General features: G+C 40.5%; 1 protein-coding gene across 1 annotated transcript; it reads left to right on the top strand.

The window, feature by feature from the left end:
• The first annotated feature begins 1,629 nt into the window (after positions 1-1,629).
• SLC1A4 (solute carrier family 1 member 4) lies at positions 1,630-25,029 on the top strand. The gene is made up of 9 exons (XM_063316687.1): positions 1,630-2,405; positions 10,531-10,573; positions 12,200-12,262; positions 12,743-12,802; positions 18,269-18,435; positions 20,297-20,530; positions 21,025-21,219; positions 21,780-21,914; positions 22,770-25,029. The coding sequence occupies exons 1-9, from the start codon at positions 1,870-1,872 to the stop codon at positions 23,008-23,010; spliced, it is 1,674 nt and encodes a 557-aa protein (XP_063172757.1). The 5' UTR covers positions 1,630-1,869; the 3' UTR covers positions 23,011-25,029.
• Positions 25,030-27,603: the final 2,574 nt, after the last annotated feature.

Here is a 27,603-nt window from a genome sequence, read left to right as displayed (position 1 = left end):
AATAAACCAGAGCTGTTCCGTGCAGCTGCCACCCAAGCCAGCCACTCGGCAATGGAGGCCTCCATGCAGTTGCCTCTCCTCTATCCAGGCGGTGCCCTGAGAAGAGCAGAGGGTGCTCTCTCTGATTACCACATTCTCATTCCCATTGGCAGGAGGGCCAATGACTGCTCCTCAAAAGCGATTTCAGCCAGCAGCTAAAGAGGTGGCAAAGAAAAGCTTGCTGTCCCTGCTTCTCCTTGGCAGAGTAAGGTGCATTAGCAGGCCCCAGGAGGCGATTGGGTCAAGGACTTGCGTTGGTAGCTGCCTCTGCCCCTTGCTGAAGCAAGGGCAGCAGCTGCTGCAGTCTCACCTTTCTCCCTTGGCAGGAGAAGGCTTGGCCTGGAAGACAGCAGGCCCCGTTCTCTCTAGCAGGATGCCCAGATGGTGAGGGAAAGGGAGCACCTGTTCTTTGCAGCCCTGGCTGTTTCCCAGGGGGGTGGCCGGCTGCCTCTGTCGGCTGCAAGGGACAGGCTTCCACTTCCAGGGTTCCCTGCTGCCCCAACAAAATTAGGCAGGGGGAGGGTGAACCATTCCCTGCTGCCATCTTCTGCCCACCCAAGAGCAGCATTTCCATTTCTCTGCCTGCAGGCAGCAACGTGGTGCCCAGTCCCGTTGCAGCCCAGAGGGATGAGGCATCTAGCAGCATTACCCCTGCCTTCTCCGGCTGGCAGCGCAGCCTATCACAGTCGGAGGACCCAAACTTTCCGAGGCTGCCCCTCGCGGAGGGCCAACCGGGGCTCTTTTTAGCCTTGATATTGGCCGTCGGTGTGAATCCCAGGTGCTGGCCTCGCTTCTCAGAGCTAGCGTGTGAATCCCCGCTGCCGCTGCCGCTGCCGCCGCCGCCGCCGCCGCCGAGGAGGCACCCGGTTCCATCAGACCGTGCATTCTCTCCAGCCAACGCGCGGAGGAATAAAGAAGGTCGAATGATGGGAGGACGCCGTAGAAAGGATTGCACCACTTTAGATCACAGGCAGCAGAAAACACATTGGGCCGTTTATCGTGGGTTAGCCCCTGCTCCCGCCTCCGAGAACCAATACGGGGGCAGGTGAACTATTTCTCTCACTTGCTTTTTTCTTTTTAATTGGAAAAGAAATACTGTTTGAGGCGGAGAAAAGGCTCAGAACCGCTTCCTCCTTAGAACCTGAAGTGGTACGGTCCGGAGTTCGTACCACTTCGAGGGTTCTGCGTTATTCTGCAATGAGTGCGGCCCCGTCTCGACGCTTTCCTATCAATTCTCGCCTTGTCGCCATTTATGGAAAAAAGGGGAGGCGAGTGGATGCCGCTGAAATAAAATTCTAAGGACGCGCCGTACCTTCCCTCCGGAGAAGTCTCGTCCCCGACAGTGACAAATGAATGGCCCCCGCCGCCCCCGCCCTAGCCTGTTTGTTCCTCCCTCGCGCCCCTCGTTCGCTCGGTGCCCCCTTTTCGCTTGAAGTCCCCCACGCAGAGTTGCGTGAGGCTTCCCGAAGGGGCCGGGGCTACCGCGCCAGAGAGACTGATTGGAGGAGCGGTCCGGGTGGGAAAGGGGGGCTGGGGCTTTGCCCAGAGCGCCTTTGCCTTGCATCAGCCTTATCGGGTGGGAGGGCGCCGCCGCCGCTGGCCGGCTCGCCTGCACGCCAGTACGTGAGCGAGCGGGCTCGTCGTGCTTAAAAGGCGCTCCGTGCTTCGAGGCCACCCGGCAGCTGGGAAGAGTTGACCTTTCCAGGGCAGGGGCATTTATAAGACTTCTCGGGCGGACCTGCCAGCGCCTCTGTCCCGGACCACAATTTGGTCTGTGCGCCTTTTCTGAGTTGGGCTGGATAGCGGTTCTCGCCACCCAAACCGACCGGCATGGAGAAGCCAGCTGAGAGCCGGAATGGCTATCTGGAGCCGACGGTGCTAACCGGCTTCGAGGCCGGAGACGAAGGAGTAAAGCAGCCTCGGCTGCAGCTCTTCCAGCTGCGGGGCTTCGGGCGGTTCCTGAGGAAAAACTGCATCGTGATCCTGACCGTAACCGGCGTGCTCGTTGGGGTGGCCATGGGCGCCCTGTTGAGGCAAACGCCGCTCACCCGGGCCCAGGTCACCTACCTGGCCTTTCCGGGCGAGATGCTGCTCCGTATGTTGAAGATGATCATCCTGCCCTTGGTGATCTGCAGCCTGGTCTCCGGAGCAGCCAGCCTGGACACTCGATCACTGGGCAAGCTGGGCGGCATCGCCATCGCCTACTTCTTGGTCACCACTTTGATCGCCTCGGCGCTCGCTGTTGCCTTGGCCTTCATCATCAAACCCGGGGTCGGCGCCGGGGAGCTCAATAGCAAAGACTTGGGCTTGGACAGTGCCATGCCCACCAATAAGGAGACGGTGGACTCTTTCCTGGACCTAGCAAGGTAAGGAATTCAGGGGGCTTCCCTCCTGAGCTCTAGTCAAGAGGCGAACTTGAAGGAATCAGGGCAGAGGATGTGATGACTCTTGGCCTGCTCATTAGCTTCATTGTGGGAAGCAAGGCAGGCTGCTGCCCTTTTTTTTTTTTTTTTTGGAAATACAACTCTCATAATCCTAACATTGATTACATGTGTAGGACTGATGGGAGTTATGGTCCAAAACGCCTGGAGGATACCAGGATGTTTGGCTTTTAAAAATTCCAAGTTATTTACTTTCTTACTCATCACTGCAAGAAATTCCTGGTCTGTCTGATACTTACCTTGCTCTGGACATTGGGGAAGGTGAGAAATAGCAGGGACTCACCATGTCCTTTGTCCTCATCCCTTCCTTATATGACCAGTTTGCTAGAAATTAGTATGTGTTCCATCTTTAATGTGCAAGGAACTTGAAGCGGGTGAAGTACTGGCAAAAGATGAGTGCTAATGGAAAAGCTCATGAATAAGGATTTGTGAATATGATTCTTGATTCCTGAAAGGTGGCCAATATGTGATTAGAAAATTGAAATGCCTGACAACATGCAGGTTTTGGCTCTTCAAGGTTTACTTAGCAGGTGTGTTGTGGTATAAGGTTTAAAGAACTGGAGGCCATTTCATCAGATGTAGGACGTGTATTTTCAGTTTACAGATTTCTATACAGGAAATTGAGAAAAGAGAGAAATGTAAACAGAGGGCCCTCAAAGCCAAGCAATATATATGATACAGTCAGTAACATTTCTGTGCAGGGTCTAAATAGGTGTAAGATAAATAATCCACATGTGAATTCATTTAGGCTTTCATAGAATCTTAGGCTGTATCTGAGAAAACTCATTTAATCTGTTAAAAGCTATGCCACAATATTAATCTTTAAATTTTTTGCTGACAAATTGTGCTTATGTGATGCTCTTACATAGTCTCCCATCGAGGTTACTCATCAGAGTTGCTTAGTATTTACGGGCTGCTTATCACATTGAATTGATTAGAGGATCTAGGGTTGGGATGGGCAGAAGAAACATCCAGATCTAGTGGAAGATCCCTTGCCAGTTTGATCTGTTGGAACTTCTTATTCCCGATCAATTAACAAAAAGACTGCAACTGTAATTCTGTAACAAAAAGTGTGGAAGGAGTTTGAACCGGCTCATTGCTTGTACACAAAGCAGCTCAGAATCTGCTGATTCAGAGTGTGTGGCTTTTGCACTGAGGCTGGTTGAGTTTATGCTGGGATTCTAATGGAAAATAACATCAAAATTTCAGGCCTGAAATAAACCTTTAGGGAATAAGCATACTGACAGACAATACTTATTTGTACATGGATGAAGAAATGCTTAGTGTATCAAAATGGTTAAAACTAAGATGGTTAAAACTAAGGTGCATTGTGACATAAAGTTTAAAGACCAACATGCCTATTTTACTTTGTACAACTTTTTGAACTTATTTTTATCCCATTTCCTCATCAATGTATGGTTCTTTGCATGAAAATCAAACTTAAAAACGTGTAGGCCTTTTACGTGCAGTTTCTCTGGTGTACGTATTTTTCAACACATTCTTTTGTGGGAAAATTGCTTTGCAAAATTCAGAATAGTGAAAATTGAAAGATAACTATGTTTGGGGTTCCATACTGGGAGGTGCATACATGTTTAGTCAATTCATATTAAAATGTGAATTAAATGAATTTATCTCCACTCTTTAAAACTGAGAAGAGAGATCATGGAGGAAAAGTTCAAAAGAATGGTGAAGCATTATTAATCATCATGATGTCAAGCAGAATTTTAATTTTTGGGTATTCTGGAGTACCTAATTAGGAGACTGGCATGTGCTCTGGCATTTACAAGAGCAACATTGCCAACCTTTATTCTAATCAATATGTGTAAAAAATTCCCAGCATAAATCTTAAGTCTAAACTCAAAGTATCCAATAGTGATGTAATAGTTTTTGCTCAAGGGTAGGTCTGTTTTTTTTTTTACAAAGCTCTTTGTTTAATTTAATATAGCTCATTTCCTGTGGTTTTATAAGTAGGGTTATGTTTCAGAGTTCTTGGGGCTCTGGAGTTATATGGCCGACCGTATCATTCTTTTCACACCAATGAAGAACTAAGGGTCACACATCCAGTTATAATTATAAGACTGAAACGTTTTATTTTTGGCAAATGCTCAATTCCAGTGTGAATAAGGAGTAAATGTTGACCGACATGTTGCCTGCCTGACTTTTTGTGAAATAAAATTGATGTAGGAGTTGAAAGCCCCGATAATTCAGGATGACTGACTGAAACTGGGAACTACAGTATACATCGGTAGCAACTGGATAGCTCCACTAACAGCTTTCCTGCTGCTTCTTCTCTCACGACAAATCAGTCACCAAGCAAAATGCCTGATGGGTTATCTTTTTGCTCAGAATTTACTTGCCCTTGTTTCATTAGCTGCTGCCAAAAAGGGAGGAAAGTTACTGACATTCCCCACATTTTAGCTAATTTCATTTTCCTGTGGGGGAGAAGAAACAGTGAGATGGGGCTTATCCCTTCAAAGGCAGGCATGCCGTCCCCTAAAGCAGCAAGTTCCAACTGTATTAGAACTCTTGTTTGTGCCAGCATCCCCTAGCTATGGATTAGATCAAGGTCACAATATCATATAAAAGTTAAAAATTATACTCCAAACACCTGTTTAAACAAAACGAACTTCACGGCTGTGGAAGGTCGGTTGGTAGCATGCCAGGCATACCACCAGAGGCAAGGTGCTCCACACCATGGAGGCCATTATAGAGTAGAATTCCGTATGGGTCCATGCCATTTTGACTTCTTATAGGATAAGGACTTGAAATATCCTCCCCCTACATGTTTGTATAGGCCAGAGAGATTCCTCTTGGAAGTGATTCTGTAGTTGCTAAGGTGTCCTGAAGCTAAATCATGTATCGCTTTGTATGTTAAAAAAACAGCACTTTGAACTGGACTCAGAAACCTCTTGGTAATCAAGACAATGACATGAGAATCAGTGTGCCATTGCAGTAGGAGCTTTTTCCTGCTAACATCCTGGTGACTGAATTTTGTACCAACTACAGTTTTCAGGTCACTTTCAAAGGCATCCTCATGTAGAGTACATTATAGTTGTTTAAGTGTATGGTGATGAGGGAATGAATCACTGCCACCTGATCTCAGTCCAGGTGGGTCACATCCGTGGTGGTACATTTCGTTTAGTTTTTTATACTAAAGGAAATTAATGAGTTTCAAGTTTCTATCCCTCAAAATAAGCCCTTAATTAACCACCACAATTAATTTGGTGGGAAGAATGTTCTTCAAGTAGAAGGTTCGTGAGTATGTGTGTATCAGTATTTGAGGGATCTTTACGATTGTATGATTCATATTTGCAGGGCCGCAACTAGGGTCTGTGTCACCCGGGGCAAACATGGATTCCGCGCCCATTTTGGCGCCCCCCAGCACTCATTTTGGCACCCCCCCAGCGTGGAACCTGGGGCACATGCCCCGCTTGCCCCCCCCAGTTGCAGCCCTGCGTATTTGTAATATAGATATGCTAGCCAATTAGTTTGCAACTTACTGCGAATGTTCCCCATAACCAGTTCAAACCAATCAGTTGGTTTTATCTAAAACACAGCTTGCAAAATGCTATAGAGATCCATATCATTTCCATGGAATGGCATCTAATTATTTTCAACATAATAATTCTGTCATATGGAAGAATGTTATGACAGGCCTTTGTATGGATACATCCTTCGCGTATGATGTTGTAGCCTAGTATCAGCTTTATTCCAGTGGGACCAGGAATCTATTAGTATATTAGTACGATTTCAAATATGTAATATTTCAAACATGGATAACAACAAAAACACTTCTGGAATAACTCTAGAGGCTCCAGTTTGGGGATGAGGGGTTTGAACTGCTTTGGACTTACAGACCTTCATTTTGTATATAGTATTCACAGTCAGATATTGCACTAGTCTTTAAAAGTTTAAGTTATCTAAATATTAGAGTGTTAATAATCTTCCATCAACACTGTATAAAAACCACTGTGCCCAAATAATATACTGTACTACTGGTGTTTTATAAGAATAGAATAAAACAATATAAAAGGGGGAAAAAGAGATAGCACCCGCGTATGAGAAAAACAGCTAGGATTGTCTTGGTGCTAAAGGATAGGTGGTATGTCACCTGTTTAACAAATAACTTTAGGAGAAATCAATGGGCTTTTTACATGGAGAAAACAAACTGAAGGACCAAAAACCTTTGATCATTTCATTGTTTCCGTTCCCATTAGCTGAGTCTCTAGCAAAGAATGATCCTTGGGTGAAAACTAACAAAAGTTTTGATGAATTTCAAAACTGGGGGAGATGGGCGGTGATAAAAATTTGATAAATAAATAAAATAAATAAATAAATTCTTTTGTTAATGATACAAGTGCAGGGAAATAAATGTGAGACATGGGGAAATTTGCTGTTCTGTATTCACACAAGGCTGAAGGAGATTAAAGAAGCATTTCCTTGCATCTAGATCCCTGGATCTTAGTACAAGATTGTATAGAGATCCTTTTCTTCAGTCAACCATCCTTATACTTTCAGCAAATATGGCCTTAAGGTTAATGTACCTTACATAGTTTTATGTACAATAGTTTAGCTTTAACTAATACATTTCTTAATAAAAAGAAATCAACTTATGAATAGGACATTGCTAAGTTACGTTATTACAAGTGTGCTTAGGATATTGGGGAAAATTGTAACCCAAAGATGTTACTTTTTTTAAGAATATCCGGAATGGTCTAGTTTAAATTGTCTGGAATAAAAATGAAGTCTACAAGAAAGCATTGTTTTTTTAGAAAATCTAAATTATTTCCCTTCGTTTCTGATACAGGTAAAAACAATTTAAAAGCTCAAAACTGCTGATAAATGCAGTTGTCTAGACAGCTGTGGACTTTAGCATTTCCTAATGGCTGTGGGAAAGTTCGTATAGTGTGAATTGAATATAGAACTGGAGACCAGACAGCTTAACTGTGCTTCAGATAATGGGTCCTCTTTTTGTTTCACCAATCTTTCTGGTTCCCTTTATCTTGAGTACAATGGGCCTGAAAGCTCCTATTCCCAGCAGTGTTTATAGAGTTAGCCTCTAACTTTTGATACATTTTAAAAGTTCTTGATAACAGATTAGAGCTGTTTATTCTGCAGGTGCATTTTCTGTGATACTTGGGATGCATGGGGCTGATCTGAAGTTATATGTTGGGGTAGGACATTTGCAGGATTCAGCTTGTTTTTGGAGTGAGCAAATGGCAGTCTTTTTACCCTTTTCAGGAGAAAGTTTTCACTATGCACCCTTCTGACAGGTTATTAGCAAATAGCAGGTTATGTCAGGTAAACAGCAAATCAGGTTAACTCAGAAGTTATATTTGGAAGTTGACTGGTAACTGGTCTGAGTTAAGTCCTTCTGTTGGATTTTATTCTCCCTCTTTCTAGTATTTTCTACTATGTTATGCTGTGGTCTTCTATGAAGTGTTTCTGTAGTGTAACATTTGCCATTGTGGACATATTCAGGGGCATTTCCTAATGCTGCTTGACTCCTTGGTTGACATGACTTGGATAGAGTAGCTGTATTCATACAATACTCTTAATTTAGTTACTAAATCAACCCATTATCTGGCTTCACTCAATGCGCTGACTGGGGGATTAACCAAACAAGGTGGATTAAGATTACTCACTAGGGCATAAAAAAACTAACCAAGAATAACACTAACCAGAGTTATGCAAATGCATCTGCTGGATCTTTACCTGACCAGGTTAGGTAAACTGTATGAACACAGCCGATGTGTGATTCTCTTTTGGCAATTTTGTTGCATTCTTACTTCACATCTTGAAGATTTGAGAATACAGTGATCCTAGAAGAAGTGGACATGGACAATATGAAACGAGAGAGAACTCTGGCTGCCGGAGTGCATGATGGCAACTTCTTTTCTTCATCTATAGTGCACACGTGCACATACGGCATAGTCCTAGGAAAAAAAGCCATCTACTGCAGAAATCATCCAAAAGAATCATTAGTACTTGCCACAGTTAATAAACCAATGTAATTATAAAGGATCCCCAAATCCATCCAAGTATGGTTTAACCACCCTGACTGGAAGCCAGCTAATTACATCAACTCACTGATCTCTCAGTTTCAACAAAGGGTTTTCTTCAGCGCCAAATACAATAGCTCGCCTTCGGCTCTTTCATATAGGAGATTTAATAAAATTCCTACAGCTAGTCAAACCTGCCCTTGTAGTGATGGTTCAATTGAATCCATCCTCTGCGTGCTGTTACATCGCTCATTTTATAATAATACTCAAAGAAGGCTTATTTTCCCTTTGTTGTTACAGGCTCCAGGCCAGTCTGAGGAATTTTATGTTAATTTAGAGAAGCCCTAGTACGCATAACGTAGCAAAGTTCTACACAGCAGCTGTGAATGTGCGCAGACAACTGATTTCTGGTCTACATGAGCAATATCTCTGTATCTGTTCCATTAATCCTTGGTTCTGTAGGAATAAATTAGTAGCTGTAACTAATTATTAATATTTTACATTAGTAGATTTGATAGCATATCTTATTTTTATATTGTTAATTTACTGCACCTTCGATTCAACATTTAGCATTAGATTTAATCTATAATTAATTTTGTGATTCCCTATAAAATAGTTAAGAGCAGAGACATCACACTGACAACAAAGGTCCGCCTAGTTAAAGCAATGGTGTTCCCTGTAGTAACATATGGCTGCGAGAGCTGGACCATAAGGAAGGCTGAGAGAAGGAAGATCGATGCTTTGGAACCGTGGTGTTGGAGGAAAATTCTGAGAGTGCCTTGGACCGCAAGAAGATCCAACCAGTCCATCCTCCAGGAAATAAAGCCAGACTGCTCACTTGAGGGAATGATACTAAAGGCAAAACTGAAATACTTTGGCCACATAATGAGAAGACAGGACACCCTGGAGAAGATGCTGATGCTAGGGAGAGTGGAGGGCAAAAGGAAGAGGGGCCGACCAAGGGCAAGGTGGATGGATGATATTCTAGAGGTGACGGACTCGTCCCTGGGGGAGCTGGGGGTGTTGACGACCGACAGGAAGCTCTGGCGTGGGCTGGTCCATGGAGTCACGAAGAGTCGGAAGCGACTAAACGAATAAACAACAACATCTGGTTCTTAGCTAGCTTTAATTTTAGTTTTTAATCTTAGTTAATAGAGTGCAATGTTGCATTATTGTATTTATATTTAAGTGTGCTATTTCTGAACGAATAAACAACAATGACTTTTCTTTTTAATAGGACTTTTCCTACTTGACATCATACCTCTGTGAATGCTTATACATTTGATATTTGATTTCTATACTGGTACTGATTACCTATATATTTGAACTGTACTTAACATATTTAACAATAGTTAAGTAGTTGCTGCTTTAAAAAATCAATTCCCTTCTGAAACAGAGAAGCAGGAATGCTCGCTAAAAGGTTGCACTTGCCATTTTTGCACCTGCCCAATGACCACCTGGATGGAGCCCTAGCTGGCAGTGTGGGAGGACAGACCTCAGCGAATGCTTCACTCAACCTTTGGAGCAAAGCTGCCATAGAGGGTAATAGGGGTGACACTAGTAGCTGTGCAGAAGTATCTTTAGGGCAGTAAAAGCATGTAGGTTTCTCCATTTACGCATAAGTATGTTGACATGTTAAAAATAAAATAGGTAAATAAATATCTCTGACAAAATTTTGAAATTAAGACTATTTTGCATTTTTAATTGGAATCGTTCTCTTATTTACTCATTTTTTTGGCAATCACCGGCCATGGATTGCACTTTCTCTAGTGTTGTACATTTTGTAGGAAGTGTCATCTGACAGCTGAAGAAAACAGTTATTAATTAAATTGTTAATTATTTGTATGTTCTTTGAAATATGCTGTTAAGGCAAGTATGTCTACTTAGGCCTGAAAATGCTGATGCAGAAAAGTACTGTGTCTTGTTAGTGATGAACTCATACTTTAATCCAAATACGGACATTATTTTATATGTGCAAACCATTAAGCTTATAAACTGTTGTCGACTCCTAATTTCTTCGTGTTTTTCTGTCTTCCTTTTTTTTCCAGAAATTTGTTTCCATCAAATCTCATTGTTGCAGCCTTTCGATCGGTAATTATCTATATACATATATCTAAAAATCTGTTCTGGACTCAGATTTCAGTCAAAAAGAGTTTGATTTTCTATAATGCGATTCTTTGCAGGACGTAGCAAAATACAGGTGGTACAAAAATATATTTACAAGAGTCTATCTAAACAGATCCATAAGGGTATCTAAGCAAACACCTGCTATCACGGAGTCCATAGTAATTTGGATAACTAGGAAATTCAAAATGCTGAAGAAGGCAGACCAATGGAAGGATTTCTCCCTGTTTGCAATTTGATGTGTGGATCCTTGATAAGAAGCTTTTGATTATGCAGTAATCTGGCACTCCGACCTTTTCGTGGTGCCTCTGGCTGAATCTGGATTTCTGAAAACGATTTTTCCCATTTTCTTTGGACTTCACTTTTCAACCGTACAAGAAAAATATGCAACCTTTACAGCAAAATATTTCTCTACCAAAATAGTTATGAGATAGTGGGGGCAATAAACCAGAGAAGTATGCCAAAATAAGAACTCTTAGTATGGAATTGTAAAATATAAACAAGCCCTGGGAGTCTTGGCCTTTGTGGAAGGAAACTCTTGCTGCCGGTTCACATCCTTTACATTGTTTGATTTAAATCCCATGTTATTTTCAGCACAGAATCTTATTAATCAGCTCTCAATCCCACTAATAAAGGCGCCACCTATTTACCCTGTTCTTCCACTGCTCATGATCGAGTTTCTCTTGCTCCCTCCCTAAATTGTTCACATTTCATTGGGTCACACATGTGGTGTTGGTCCCAACAGCCAGGAGCTCTCAGACACTCACTTGTCTGGCCAGAAAGATTACTGGGCCATAGTTTCACAAGCTAAATATTATTCAGAGCTTTTTGAAGCATGTGCTTTATCATTTTTTCCCGAAATTTATTTTAGAAAATAAAATCTAGTCTTTTAATAAGGTACAATCCTTCGTAGCACATTATTATATCCATCTGGGAGTCTAACAGACCTAAATATGTGGTTACGATGTTCCATGGCAGCTACAAACTCCATTAAGTGCTGCAGTCTTCTTATGGATAACTACGGGGCAATCTTACAATCAATCTGCAATTTAACTGGCACTTCAGTGTCAGCTGGTCTCATTCCATGTTTGGTAATAGGAAATCCTTGTGTTCTGTGATTAGCTGTATGAGCGCCAATCCAAAGTGCCAAGAAGTGCTTTAAAAAGAAATCAGATATGCATTGCGGAGGACCTTCTGCTAGTGTTGCCCCATTTGGGTGTGGTATCCTTTTACCAGCTGTTCTTTTCTTCCTAGCTTGATGTGTAGATGTATAGGAGACAGCTCATCATGACTGAATGCTTTTATTCTTCCTTCGCCCTACCAAAACACTCCAGATATGCAAGAGGCAGTTAACAGTTTGTAGGCATGAGCAAGTTTTTCATGCATAAGCAACATCATTGCATTTATTAGTTTTTAAAAAATATAGACATGACAAAATTGGGATCTATAACTTTATCAATAAATGATGCTGTAGTTCTCAATATTTCACATTAAAAAATCCAGAGATAGATTTTACAAGCCATGTAGCTTTAACCTGTATATTTGTTTAAAAGTGTCACAAATATTAATAAAACCAATGTTTTCCATTTACAGTATGCCACTGATTATAAAGCCATAGTTAGAAATGCAACCATTGGAAATGTTACTATTGAAAAGGTAAGCAATGATTTTGTTAAAGTTGTCATTCTGTATACACACTTTCGAGTCAATCCTTTGTATCATCACGATTAATATTTAAGCGGCTTTACTGCCTTTATTTATTCTTTTTTCTTCAGATTAAATCCCATTCTTTTCAATGGAATTTGTTCCTAGGTAACTATGCCCAGGATTGTACTGTCAGAGGAGGTTGAGAAGCATCCCTGAAAAAAATAAGCACAGAAGAAAACCGTCTAGACTATAGGGATGGGCAGTGCATGAGCCTCCAAATATTAGGGTACCTCATCTCCTATCAGCCCTAGCTAATAAAGCCAATGGTGAGATATGATGGGAGTTGCAGTCCCACAGCATTGGAAAGACCACACATTGCCAACCCTGTTCTAGACTTCAACATCTGGAAAATTTTGTTTATTCTTGAGTATAGCAAGAGCAGGTTTTTAGTGACATGTATTTAATCAAAACATTATTTCTCATCAACAGTACATCACAGATTATAATGCAATAATAAATGCCTCTCTTGGGAATGCCACTATTGAAAAGGTAAGGGAAGGGCTTTTTTTTATTAAATATTTTTGTCTGTATATCAATGCTTGCCTTGGTTCCATCTTCTAACTATGCATGAAGCAAAAGTAGCCATGTTGGCCTGGAGGGAAAACCAAAATCTATAACAGAAGCAGTATTTCTATAATATCACATCAAGATTACACAATTCACATTATTGTAGTGCCTGCGTGGAATATTAAGTAATAGACCAGGGGCTAAAAAAAAAATAGGAACAAATTACCGAGCTAACCTCTGTGCCATGTGCTGAGATCATTCTTGCAGTCTTGAGTCATTGGATGCTTTCTTGTTCATTATATTACTTTTGATTATATTTCTATCTCACCTTGGCTGTCATGCTCAAGGAAGGAAGATACACGGTAGTCTCAGTCCAATGAGATCTAGCAAGATGAGCCCTCTGGTGGCCAAATCATATTGCCTTCACAGGCTTATAGTTGCACAAAATCTCAATCGTTGTTTCCATTGAGGGGCGGCTTCCATTTCAAGGCATTTGCCCTCTCTCAGACTGAGAACCCACAGAAAAAACCCTAGCAGCCTAGAACATACAGTTCTACCTGGTCTGTTGCCAAATAACTGTAGACAGTCTCTGCTTGAGTTGCTCCGTGCATCAAGAGTTGCAATGAAAGAAAGACATTATGGAAAGAGTTAAAACAGTCCAGATCAATGGATTTTTGGACCAGAATGAGATAGATTTGGAGGCAGAAATGCTGGTTGTCCAGAAGTGCCATGACCTATACAACATGTTGAGAAGTAGGTGGAGCTCAGATGCTGACTGATCCAAACTTACCCTTAGAACCAGAATTATGTGTGAACCAAAATGGTGCAAGGAAGAGAACAGAGAAAGCCTGTATTAGTGTCTGTAAATAAGTGCTATCTAATTAGGATTAGAAAAGTTAATTTATTTCCATGAGATTTGAGTTAAATCACTTTATCAAAAGCCCTCAAGTATTCTTATCTTATCTCAGGGTTTCCCCAGTATGACTCTGTGTACTCAGCATACTATATTACAGGTGAATTCACAAGAATGTAAAGAAAATGGCAATTTTTTTTGCAATTGGTATATAATTTAAGGGGGGAAAGTAATAATACTTTACTTTTCCTTCCCAAAACAATTTTATTTATTCTAAACCCAGAATTTATTATCTTCTTCTTCCTCCTTCTTTCCCCAAATATGTTTAGCCTTTGAAAATGTTCATATGTAACTTAAATGTACTTAAAAGCCTGTAGACCATCAAGACTAATCCTCATGGGCTTCACTGAATTTAGTGGAGATTTGTTGTCATAGTGGACTGCTTTTATGATTGTAGACTTCGAATCACAGATCAGCAAATGACCCCAAACACCATCCAAACCTGGCCCTTGAATATTAGTAAAATTAAGATAAGTTGCTATGGTCTTCAAGTAAACATTTACTTGAATAATAAAATGCAAGGAATTTCATGGAGGAAAGTTTCTCATCCCCTCCTTCCCTTGCCACTGCTTGGGTTTTTGAAAAGTTCGATAGGGTTGAGGAGGACTCTTGAATAATGAGAGGCCTCTTGGGAGATGGTAAGTGGACTGCCAGTGTCCTATTCCCTATAGTGCCATAAAATTTGCTGTGGAAAAATAAGTCAGTTCTTCGCCTCCTTTTCACCTGCAGCATCAGCATAGACTAGCTTCTGGCACACAGGGCTTACTTGCCTCCCACTTGGGTCAAGGATGGGGAATCTTCTGCTGGCAGACGGATCTCAAATGAGGTCTCTTTTTCTCTTCAGAGTCCCTCATTAACTTACAATGGCTAGCTGCTCCTTGTTTTCCTTGAATGAGGAAGTATGGAGTGTCCTCCTGCCAGTCCCAGCAGAGTGCATTCCCTTAATGGGGAAAGTATACAGAAGGCTGGGCCATCCCAGGAGGCAGGAGCTACCCTATACTTTCCCAGCTCATGGAAGCTTTGAAAAGGGTCATGCCAATTCATGTATATTCTGTACTTTCCCTGCAGTGGGAAGTATACAATGGTTGAGGCAGAAAGCAAAAACGTCTTGAGCAGAGAAGCACCAGGAAGCACTTTTGTGGAGGGTACAAGCAGTCTCACAAATCCACTGCCCTGATATCTGACCCATGAGGACAAGTGTGAAGTTAGGTCTGCCTCCAGGTCCTGATCTGGTTCCCTGCTCCTTACCTATGCTTTCAAAGGCCATTGTAGCTCTGACTTAAACAGCATGGTTCCTGCTTACATCATTTTGTCAAATGTTGCCTCAGAAAACCCTCACCAACAGCTCTTCTTACAAAATCTTGGAGTTAATAACTACAGAACTATGAGAGGATATATTAAATAGGCCCCAAATCTGTAACACTACTTTGAAACAATTGTTCTCTTTTTTATTTTCTCTCATAAGATTTTATTGTTCCCTTTGGATGTTTAACAATGTGGAATTCTCTGATTTTGGCACCTACCATTGCACTGGTGTATGAAGTTCTCTGGGTAGCTTAGAAACACAGCATGATATTGTTAGGCTGCCCTTGAGTCCTGGGTTGCTGTTGCTGCTTGTGAACCATTTTTCCTTCTAGTATAAGCAGTGTATGTTTGGTTTGTAAAATCATCTCATCTGAAGCTGTGGATACCCTGAGCTTCACTGAAAGTGAGCAGGAGGTGGGGGATTAGCTCTAGTCCTCTCCACCTGATCTAGAGTCATCATCTAAGCTTTGTCTCCTGGTGTCACCACTGGAGAAGAAGTAACAGGACCCCTCCCATCTCTACTTGGGGAATCTCTGTTTTTGCAGTTTCTTGTCATTAGTAATGCTAGGAACCAAATATTTTTATAACTTTGTTAGGAATATTAGCTTATGTTTGTATAACATTGTACCACACCAGAGCTTAAGTTCATCTTGCTGACATGGACCAAAAATTCCTGCGTGTTTTTCAGCACAGCACTGTGTCTACATAAGACTAAGCAGTCCTGCAATCATAACTGGAACTAATGCCCAGTCCGAACTCCAGAACTTATAGGGTCCCTTGACTTATTGATGATGTGCCCATTCATTTTAGTAAACTCTGTACAGGATAGCTCTGTACATTATTCTAGATAATAGGAATTGCTGACTTTCTGACTCTGTAGAGACTCTTCCTCTAAATTACTGAAGATTAGGGTCAAACATTTTCTGCAACATAGGAGAGATGGATCATTCCCTCAAGTCCTCAGAGGCGAGAATCACCTTTTTACATCAGTCATGAGTAAAGACACCCAGCCACAGTGGACAGTAACCATTCACATTCAAAGTCAGGGACAAGTTCCAGAGGGCTGCTAGTCCAAAACACAATTCCTAATTTTCTCCTGGGTTTTAGGAGAAGATGATTAAAAGGAGTACCTTCTTGCATGGACAGAAGGAAAGGTGGCGACACCTTCTCCTTCAGTCCTCTGCATGGTTTAGAGGATCTGGGGTGGGGGAGCAGGGGGGGCATGTTTGCAGGTGACCCAAATTAATGATTCCTTGTATTTTATTATAATGTCAAAATATTTGGAGCAAAGCTCTTCAGTTAACCCTGTATTTTCTTCACAAGTTTATTATTTTAAAGGCCTTTTGATTCTTTTATTTACAGCATTTGTTAATTATATCTGAAAGGTGAATGTACAGTATATTTCTAAATTAAGTTTATAAGTCTGAATAGTATCCCAACAGGAACAATAGTATGTCATGGTTGATAATAGGAAAAAAAATCAGTTTGATATACCTAAAGCAGCTTCAATTATCATTATACTTGGAAAAGTTTTCTTCAGGTACTTTTACTTTTAAGTATAATACTTAAGTCACTAGAATCAAGTTTTTTTTAAATAATATTTTATTATATTTTTGTGAAATTTACATATACAATACATTATATTGTTTTGATACAGTGATATTCATACAGAATTGATGAAATATTAATACTCCAATGTTATTAGACCACTTAGACCACTGAAGATTAAAAAATAAATATTATATCAATATTTATTATGATTTAAAATGTCACTGTTAATGAATGTAAAATTATGGAACTTTTTCATCCAGAATTGAATATAACATTTAAAAAACTGCTTCAGATTGCATTGAAGTATTTGTTGTTCAATAAAGGTTTCATTCTTAAGCCAAATACTTAGTATTAAAGTCTCTACCGTAATGCTACTTAATGTTGTTTGCGCATGTTGAAAAAGGAAAATAGGAAGATAAACAAAGCAAATTTGACAATGATTAAAATACCAAAGAATAAGGAAAGGAAAAAAAAGAAAAAGGCTATTTGGTTTCTAACTTCCCCCTTCTTTTGCCTCTATTGATTTGTGGTGTTTATAAACATTTGGGGCCCCTTAGAAGCCAGACTGTAAATGATTATATTAACCATGCTGCATGATATTGTCGGAATTGCATCTTTCTTCCAGTGTTGGGCAATACTAGGATAAGTTTTAAATGGAAGAATTTGAAGTCTACCCTGGCAATCTCATGCATTTGATTTGTCTTATAGCACACATGTAGCGGTCACTTGTGGTACAAACATTGGAAGAAAAGCTCAAAGATTTATTTTATTCAGAGATGTGACAAATTTATGTTATTTATGTTTTCTACAAAATACTATGCCTTAGCTACTTGCTTTTTTCTCTTTTTTAAATAGTCTTTTGACTATTGGATAGCTCTATTGAATGCTGTGTCCCCTTCCATCCCCAGTAACAAATTAATTGAACTTTACATTTTATTCTTACAGTTAATTATCTCTTTTGACATGTTAGACAATATAAATCTGGAGAGGAATGTGGATTAAAGATTGCTCTCCCTACCACTCCCAAACAGTATGAACTATACATGCATAGGTTCTGTTCAGCCATGATCTTGAATGCATGTAAGGGTGGGGTCAGTGTCCTCAGTTCAAATGCCCCAAACCCATCCTCAGTCAACACACATATATTGTATGCTGTAATACCTTTCTCCTGCCCACAAAATGATGTAGAAATAATTATTTGCCTTTGTAGTCTGCACAAAATATTTGAAGATAACTGGATGGTATCAAGGGCCACTTTGAATAAACAAGTCAGTTTAGGTAAATGATTTTTCCTTCTTCCAAACTGCACAGTCAGATTGAAATGCTCCTTGTATTGTAAAAGTCTCACATTATAAGTACAAGTAATGTACTCATCATAAATATGTAATGCACTTATCTTTATGCTGACATGGTAAGTAATGAGGATCCAACATCTTCATTCTGGAGATTCTTCTGAAAATAATCTCTTCTGTTGAAAGATTACATCTGCATTCAGAGAAGAGAATATTTTTAGTGAGTTCCTCTTTTATAATATTCTGGGTGCTGCTTCCATTCATTTGTTAACTTACTACAGTTAATATCAAAAGATAAAGCAAAATTGTCTTAGAGATCTAGCTTCCTGTAGTTGAAACACCACACTAAAACACTTAATAGTATGGCTATATGTATCTCATTCACAGTTCCCTGTTGGCACTGAACTTGAAGGAATGAACATTCTGGGGCTTGTCCTCTTCGCTTTGATTTTGGGAGTAGCTTTGAAAAAACTTGGACCTGAAGGAGAAGAACTCATTCGTTTCTTTAATTCATTCAATGAGGCAACCATGGTCTTAGTATCTTGGATTATGTGGTGAGTGTTCATAATAATACTGCAATCTGAAAAACTTTCCAGTGCTGGGCCAGTTTAAAACAAAATTTACTGTACATACTACCCTCTCTTCAGCCCTACACTCTGAAGTAAAGGGTCTCCATCATCTAGGGCATCTAATTTGAGAGGGACAATTACCAGCTGAGTGTCCAGCAGAATGTGAGGTTGAACAGAAGGTGGTATGTGTAATAAGGAGAAATGTTCAGAATGTTTACCATTTACTCCCTTCATCAGGCAAGGAGTATGAAATAGCAGCTTGGTACTTGGGAGGAGTAATCAGTGGTGTGGTAAAAACTATGCAACCAAATATCAGGTAGGCCTTTTGTCGTGGGGAAGGTCTGTGGCTTAGATACACTTCTCTAGCTTACCTAGAAACTGAATTCTCCCTTGAAAAAGATGCTCAGAACTGTAGTAGAGATTTCTGCCTATTTGTTCATAATTACTGTAATTGCATTAGAGGGAGCATAAATATTCGCTTATTTAAAACCCTGTTGGTGTATTCAGTAGTTGGATTTGATTTGCACACACATTGGTTGTGTAGCTATATTTAATAACCTGTTTCCATATCTTTCAGGTTTTTAACTGAACAAGTCTAAACATGCTTATTCAAAACTCTTACTGAATTTAAAAGCATTTGCTCCTTAGCAAGAGTATTTAGGATTACCTATTTATTGCTTATTTAAGATATACATAGCTATGGTCATGGAACAATAGCAGGTTTTACAGAATTACCAGTTGTGCATCAAGATGTTGTTCCCCAGTAAGGACATATACCCCGTTCCTCTGAACCAGCTAACCCTAACTTCCTTCTGCCAGCACTGCATGGAAAGTTGGTATAGGAAAATGAGCAGCCTAAACCCATCAGCCCCCTTTTTAGTATATATTGACTTAAGAGGGCTGTAGATAGGCTATTGGCCTGTCAAGGCCTGGATTTCTCTCATGTCTCTTGTGCAATTGACCTGAATATTTATTACAAGGCCAGCCTTTTCTTCTCTGATTCAGTATTGGAATTAAAAAGTGGGCCAGCTCACAGGCAGGACTTGCAATTTTGGCATACAATGCCTCTACAGAATGGAAGCGTCATGGAAGCTGAAATTGTGCAAGAAGGTACACTTGGGCAAATTCGTCCCACTTCAGACCATACCACTGCCGTTTTCAGAGAAATCTTCAGGCGCTGCTTTGTAAAAAGAAAGTATTCTGTTTTCCTGAGGGGGAAAGGAAAGTAGAAGCCAGACTCTTAACTGATTTTTTAATTAGTCCAGTTTAGTTGGTCATCTCAAGGGTAGTAGCAAATGTGCAGATGAATGACCCACATTGTCCTAACAGTCAGGAACCACGCTGAGACGAGGAATAGGTCTCTAGTGTTTCATTACTGCTATATAGACAGAAAATCCTTACAAACTGAAGAAGTGTGGGAAAAACCCAGACAGATACACCCCAAAAGTCAAGGCGGGTCTGATCTGTGTCTCTTTGAATGGCTGCTTAACTCCTCAGTACTACGCATGCGTTTTCCCCCCTGGATAGGGGCCCCCTCCTGCTCGCCATCAGTGCTCATGACACACATTGGAAGAAGAGATAGACAACAATTCAGTTTACTGAGGGAAATCTTGTATGACGATCTGATACTTACTCTGTATTGAGGCCCATTCTGTAGCACTAGTGTGGGTTTTAGAAGTCACTGGCCATTTTTTTTTTCATTTTTCATTCTGTTGAAAATTAGAAAGTTATTCAGGATTTTCCATACATCACAAAGCTCTTGTGTTCTTAATATATTTAATTTAAATTGTATATGCCTTTCAAAAACTCTTGTTAAAAGCTGTAACATTCAGTGCTTCCTTTTCAGGTATGTACCACTCGGCATTACATTTCTAGTTGGGAGCAAGATTGTGGAAATGGATAATATTATCTTGCTGGTGACAAGCCTTGGAAAATACATCTTTGCATCAATTCTTGGCCATATTATTCATGGAGGGATTATTTTACCACTTATTTATTTTGCAGTTACACGCAAAAACCCTTTTACTTTTCTGCTAGGACTTATAACTCCATTTACCACAGCATTTGCTACTTGTTCCAGGTTGGTAGATTTTCCCTTCTATTTCTGAAATGGGGATGACATTATTGGAATTTAGAGTAATGTCGTAGCTCCATAGCTTTTCTTGCAAAACAAGGGCTCCATGGTTATTAAAATATAAAGCAGGCTTTTAGAATGGGGCATATGGTAAAATACGGCTTGATGGTAAAGGTTTTAATGGCCGTACTATTGTATCTTATAGGATAGGAGAGAAGTGTTTTGAGAATAGTGAGGTGCTTGACTGTAAGAATGTTTCTTTAAACCAGATGTAATAGAATTGAAATGGATATAATAATAAACATGTATAATAAAACTCCCTTATTTTTTCTCGTAAGATTCGGGTATTTCTTTTGGAAAGTAGAATCTTTTTTCAGGAACAGCATGTATCTGGAATGTTGCATTATATATTCAGGCTGAGAGACAAATACTTGTATTTTGGGCTGCAGGGAACATTGCTGTACTTGATGTTCTTGTGCTTCTTCCTTGATCCCATCTAGCTCTGCAACTCTTCCATCAATGATCAAATGCATTGAAGATAACAACAAAGTAGACAAAAGAATTAGCAGATTTATTCTACCTATTGGGGCTACTGTGAATATGGACGGAGCTGCTATTTTCCAATGTATAGCTGCTGTCTTTATTGCTCAACTGAACAGTGTCGACCTCAATATTGGACAGATCTTCACCATTCTGTGAGTGATAGTATCAGCTGCTCAGGTGCATCAGAGAAATCAGAGAACCAGTTTGATTCTTTCTAGCTTGGCATGTTGCACTCTGGTTAAAGCATCATTCACAAATTCCGCCTTGTAGAGAAATGCTGAAAATAGCTGCACTTTTCTCCTTCTAGGAGATAATAGTTTATTCTACATCACCTTATTCTGGTGTAGAGAATAAGAGCCCAAAGGGATATCTGGCTTGACAGTGCTGTGGTTGGCAGTGTATGAGGAAGCAGCAACTAGACATTTCATTAAGCCACTTCTCTGAATGTGTTGCATTTCAGTGATTTAGGTCAACTGCATGCACAAATGGGAAACTTGATGCAACCACAATTAAGCTAATAGCTGATAACATTTGCAAGTCCACACAGCTTGAAGTTGCCAAGGTTGAGAAACACTGCTCCAGTGTGTGGCATCAGCATGTAGAATGAAAGAAAGATCCCTAAGAACTGAAGAATAAACTTTGCGTATCATTCAGTGTTATTTTAATGCATATATGAAATTTCAGCATAACCCAAAATAATTTTTATTGACAGGGTTACTGCCACTGCTTCCAGTGTGGGAGCGGCTGGAATTCCAGCTGGAGGCGTTCTAACCATAGCTATTATCTTGGAGGCTATTGGGCTTCCCACAAATGATATCTCCCTCATACTGGCTGTGGACTGGATTGTGTAAGTATCCAAATGGGTGCAGTTTGGCTCTTGGCTCGTGTGGTTCTCAAAGTATCAAGGGTCTTAGTGCTCTAAATTTTTGATCTGCATCTTTTCCCATTCTGATGATCACAAAACCTACCTGAAGTCAAGAGGGGGATAAGCAGAGGAAATGAGCTATTAAAAAACACGCATCCCATGAAATGAGAATCACTTTCTTGTTCTTGGGGGTAGGGGGAGATTTTGCAGTGTTTTTTTTCTCCTGGCATGTGGTAGAAGAGAGGCTGCATCTTGAGGCTCAGATATTTAGATCTGGGCAGAGCCATAACTGTAAAAAATAAAATCTAATTAAGTTTTGCTCCAAGCAGACTTTTGAAACATCAAAACTTCTCAAGGAGGATGTAGTGTTTATTTAGGTGTTTTTTCCATTAATCCTCAGAAGGATGGTAAAAAAATCTTGGTGGGGCGTGTTTAAACTTGGAGGTAGGGGCTCAAAAGGAGTTGCCTTTGGTACAGTCCCCAATTTCACAGTCAAGCTCTCCAGCCAAGCAGGAAGCATCCACTTTGCTGGTCAGCAAAAATGACTGATGGATCTAGAATGGTACTACCACCGTCCTTCAGCAAACTGTGCCAGTTAAGCTTCTGATCCTAATTTTGCTTACAGAAAATTGGGCAGAGCTAACTACTTTTTAAAGCAGCTTTGCTTAGTGTGCTTCTTGATATCTTTAGTCTTGAACACAGATCATTGTTACAATGGTGGCAAATGACACATCTCAAATCTGTTGCTTTTAAAGGCAGTCTGAGCCTCTGCAAATGTCTAAAGATGCATTTCATTAACACCAGTGAAAACATTTCCATGTTTTCCCTATTGACCAGGGACCGGACCACAACAGTTGTGAATGTGGAAGGTGATGCCTTTGGAGCAGGTATCCTTGATTATCTGAATCCAAAAGAAACAAAGGAGAAAGATACAGAACTCAGTGATGTCCATGTGGAAGCCATTCCAAACAGCAAGGCTGATGGGGAAACATCACCTCTGGTAACACACAAGGACGAAGCTGTCACCACTCCACCATCTTGCACTAAAGATCCAACATCTAATGACTCAGTCCTATGAATATAAAAGGGTGGGAGGTCACCTTATGGGCACTGTCATTTAGAAAGTACTTCTTGTATAGAGTCTGTATGGCCACGTGACGTTGAACAGACCTGTCCTCTTCCATTCTGGTGGCATGGAACACAGTTGTAGCCAGCCACAGAATGCAAAATATGTGCAAGCTTGTGTGTGTGTGTGTGTGTGTGTATTTGTGTGTGTGATAAGAATGAAAACTTTTGTTGTATAAAGTGCTGCTTCTTGCTTATGTGTATATGAGTAAAATATACAACACAGATGTAGTGATTTGAATGATAGCCATCCCAGAAAGTTTCTTCTTCTCATGAAATGAAATTAGAAGCCCACTTCATAGGATAGACTGTGAAATTTAGGAGATACTGAGATTATCTTGTTAACCTAAGTTATACAGGAAAAGAAATGAAATTTCTTCTAATTTTACTGCATCAAGCCTGCATTACTGTGTTTGTAAAGATAGTCTCTCCTTAAGGGATCGGTTTATTTTGGTTTAAAGCCACAGTTTGTGGGACCTAACCAAACTATCGCTGTTTGTCCTAATTTGAGAAATCAGAGAAGCCAACCTTTTTGGAGGAGAATAGAATTGAACTAATATGTACCAGATATGCACGGCTCATGGTCATCAGTCCTAGTTATCCTAAAAAGGACCATTTTAATTTATTGCTCTCTTCCCAAACCAAGTAAAGCACCTGTGGTTTGAACCTTACTGGACCAAAAAAGAAAGCAAGATGTTGAACCATTGCCTTTCTCTGCAAAAATTAGGCGGCAACCTCCATTGTTGTTTTTCACACAGGATGCTTAAACTTCTTTTGAGACACTGTCAGCAATTTGTGTTAATGCTTGATTGTTGTTCTTGCAAAGAAATGTGAATGAGTGGCCAGGGTGAATAAGCACTACTCCTGCTACAAAGCAGGAACTGATTTAAGTTTCTGAAGTCTGATGTCATGTCTGCTGCTGGTGCTGCAAGAAAATAACTCCGTTCCGGAACAGCATGTAGTGTGGCTTATGGCTATTGATGGATGTGTTTTGTGCTTAGAACTGTCCCAAATTGGGACCCTCCATTGGCAATGGAGGGCTGCCTGGAATGTTCAGATTTGTAGCCCCAACACACCAAGTGGACATTCAATTTAGAATGATGCTTTAGAAAATCCATAATTGGACCTAAAAACAACTTGTATATAAAAAGACCAGGCTGCATCTGGTATGGTAGTATATTGTCTATTTCCCCAAGACCAATAAGTGTATGAAATGTGTTTCTATCAGTTCCTGAACAGATTATCTCCATGTTTGTTTAATACCTGGTAACATAATGACCAATACAATCTATTCTCATGAATAACAAATAAAGTCATACTGCAAATGTGGGTAGAAAACATATGCAGAGCATTCAGTTTTAAGTCTCGGAAGGTCTACATCAAGGACATTTAAACTGGTGCTTAAATGAGGTTTGGCAATAATCATGAAGCTTCCTTTGTTGCTTTTTCCCTCACTTCGCCGTTGCTTTCAAGCAGATACGTGTTGACAAGTAATCACAGTATTTTGGCTTTTAACTCTCCTAGCATAAGAGATGCTATTCAGACATTTTTCTAGCTTTCTGTAATTCAATACCATTATTTTCAATTTGTTTGAAGCACTTACCTGCCCCTTGCCCCAGTACAGTATAGTTCTCCAAGAGGATACAACTAGCTAACTTTTCCCCTACAAAATTAATGTTAAAGCCCTGGGGCGGGAAACAACAACACATGCCCAGTCTGATAGACAGATAGAAAGAAAGAAATACACATTCTGACTGGCTAAGCTTTAGAATGCATTAAGCAGTATCTCATTGATTTTGGAGGAACGGATCAAAAACAGTTGCCTGAATACTGAATCAGCAGAATTATAACCCTATCTAACCAGGACTTCTGGGGTGTGCTCTGTTCTTCAGCACTTGCATATAGCCCTAGATATGCCATTTAGGATTGGAAATGCTGGACCAGTGTTTCTCAACCGTAGCAGTTTGAAGATGTGTGGACTTCAACTCCCAGAATTCCCTAGCCAGCATGCTGGGTGGGAATTCTGGGAGTTGAAGTCCACACATCTTCAAGTTGCCACGGCTGAGAAACGTGCCAGAGTCTAGGACAAGTTTGTCTTGCCTGGTGCCTCCCAGATGGGTCAGAACTTCAATTCCCAGAATTCTCAGGACATTATCCCATTTAGCCTAATTAGCTGTTTCCAATCTGGTGAACCCCAAATTGAGAATTTAAAATAAATTAAGTCAGATAATCTCAGATTTTGATCATGAGCTCCTTTGGCAGAAGGCAAGGTATTGTTTTGATAAATATCTATCTTACCAGAAACAACAACTTTTGCCTTTATAAATTATAAAAGAACTTTATCTAACTATAAAGTAAGCCTTTAAAATGGGTTACAAGTTTATCCCACTCTACCTGTTCTTCCTTCTGTGTGGGCATATAATAAATATTACTGTGTGGTATCTTTTTTCTTCCTGTGTTAACCAGACAAACACTTATGGGGAAGTATTCTTGCCAGTTGATGTAGCAAAGGGATTATGTGCTGACACAGAAATCACTAGCCTTTGGGCAGCCCAGTCAGTTAAGCCTGACCTGTTTGTGCCGCTGCCAGTAAGAATTGCCAGGTCCTCTTGCAACAGAGTCATAATCTAGATAATCCTATTACTTTTCAGTTAGATAATCATTAAATCGTAAGATTGCATCTATCCTTTGCTTCAGTTGCTGAGCATGCATTTTCAGAAAAGAGGCATTCTCACAAATGAGAACCTTTGAGCTGCCTGACTTGGCAATTAGGTGGGTTTCCTAATTTCCAGTGATAGAGAAGCATTTAAGTTTCTTTAGAGCAGCGTTTTTCAAACTTGGGAACTTTAAGATATGTGGGTTTCAACTCCCAGAATTCCTCAGCCAGGACTTCAACTCCCAGAATTCCCTAGTCAACATGCTGGCTGGGGAATTCTGGAAATTGAAGTCCACATATCTTAAAGTTCCGCAGTTTGAAAAACACTGCTTTAGAGCATTTAATCATAGAGAAAGAAAATAAATATTTCCCTTGATCCTGGCATCATTTTGTATCCTGCTATGGAATTCATGGATTATATTCCAGCTTGCCAATTTACACAGGTGTGCAGGGCTTAATTGGTCAGCACGTCGAACAGTGATTTGCTTCCTGCAAGTGATTTAGCATACTTTGAGCAGTGAAAAGGTGAAAGGTCCCCTGTGCAAGCACCAAGTCATGTCTGACCCTTTGGGGGGACGCCGCTTTCGCGATGTTTCCTTGGCAGACCATAGAGCGGGGAGGTTTGCCATTGCCTTCCCCAGTCGTCACCTTCCCCACCAAGCTGGGTGCTCATTTTACTGACCTTGGAAGGATGGAAAGCTGAGTCAACCTGAGTCAGCTACCCGAGAATCCAGCTTTCGCTGGGATTGAACTCGGATCATGGGGAGAATTTCGGTCGCAATACTGCCACCTACCACTCTGCGCCACACGAAGCTCTTAGTATTTTTCGCAGGATTTCGAAATCAATACACTAAAGTCAGTTGTGGATCCTGAACCTCCCAGCTTTTACTTCCATTGAATGACTCCAGGTTTTAGTATTGTGTGAGATGAAACGAAATTTATCCCTGTTCACTTGTTCCACAGTGGAATAGTTTTGTACACGTTTTCATGCCTTTTCCCCTTCCTTAATCTTTTTTCTAAGCTGAAAAGCCCTATACATTGTAGTTTCTCCACAAAGGAGTGATCCTTTAGCTTCTTGATCATTTTGCTCATCTTTTTCTGCCTCTTGGTCAGTGCTAAAATGTAACTTTTGAGGAGGTATGAGTAAAATGTATATAATATTCCAAATTTAGGCACCAGAAAGCAGAGATTGAGTAAGAAGCGAAAGAGCAATAAGGAGTGGCAAGTGCAGAGATGTAATTTTAGTTCTCATGGAGAGAACATAACCAGGTGATGCCTCTTAAGACTCCTAGTTGGGCTCATCTTTTTCTATTAAGAAAAAATCTGCTACATAGAAAAGTCTGCCTGGGAGATGGCTTATAATTTATTCTCTGGCAGACTAGCAGTATTTTATTTAAGGGATTTTTAGCAATGTAATAAAATTTCAGTGATCATTAGCTCAAACAGTGCGTTGCTCCAGCAAGAATGGGGCCTTTGGAAAGAAAAATATCTGTGAGCCTTGATTGACAGTAAATCCTGCCCGCCTCTCAAAATACAACTTGCCATTAATGACCACAGAGATTAGGAAGCTCTAATCAGAGGTGCTCTTAAGTGCTATCACCAGAAATGGGACCTACCCAACACACAGAGTATTAAGCGTGAGTACATTGGGCCAGTGTGAGGGGCTTAAGTAGCAATTCTTCCACCGAATGGAAAAGCCAGATTGGTTGAGAGCTTTGGTTACGGCAGACAACACAAATGCCATTGGGGGTCTCTTTTGTCTATAGTAAGCCTATTTCTTCTTATTTTTATAGTGCCTGAACTGAAGATCGGTTTGAGAGCAGCTTATTGACAATAGCAGCCAGAGAGAGACAGAGAGACAGAGAAAGAGAGAAAGAGAAAGCAGGTGTT

The sequence above is a fragment of the Candoia aspera genome, chromosome 1 (genome assembly GCF_035149785.1).
Source record: "Candoia aspera isolate rCanAsp1 chromosome 1, rCanAsp1.hap2, whole genome shotgun sequence".
Classification (NCBI taxonomy): Eukaryota; Metazoa; Chordata; class Lepidosauria; order Squamata; family Boidae; genus Candoia; species Candoia aspera.
The sequence above is the reverse complement of the archived record's forward strand: the minus strand, read 5'-3'. Positions and strand labels throughout refer to the sequence as shown.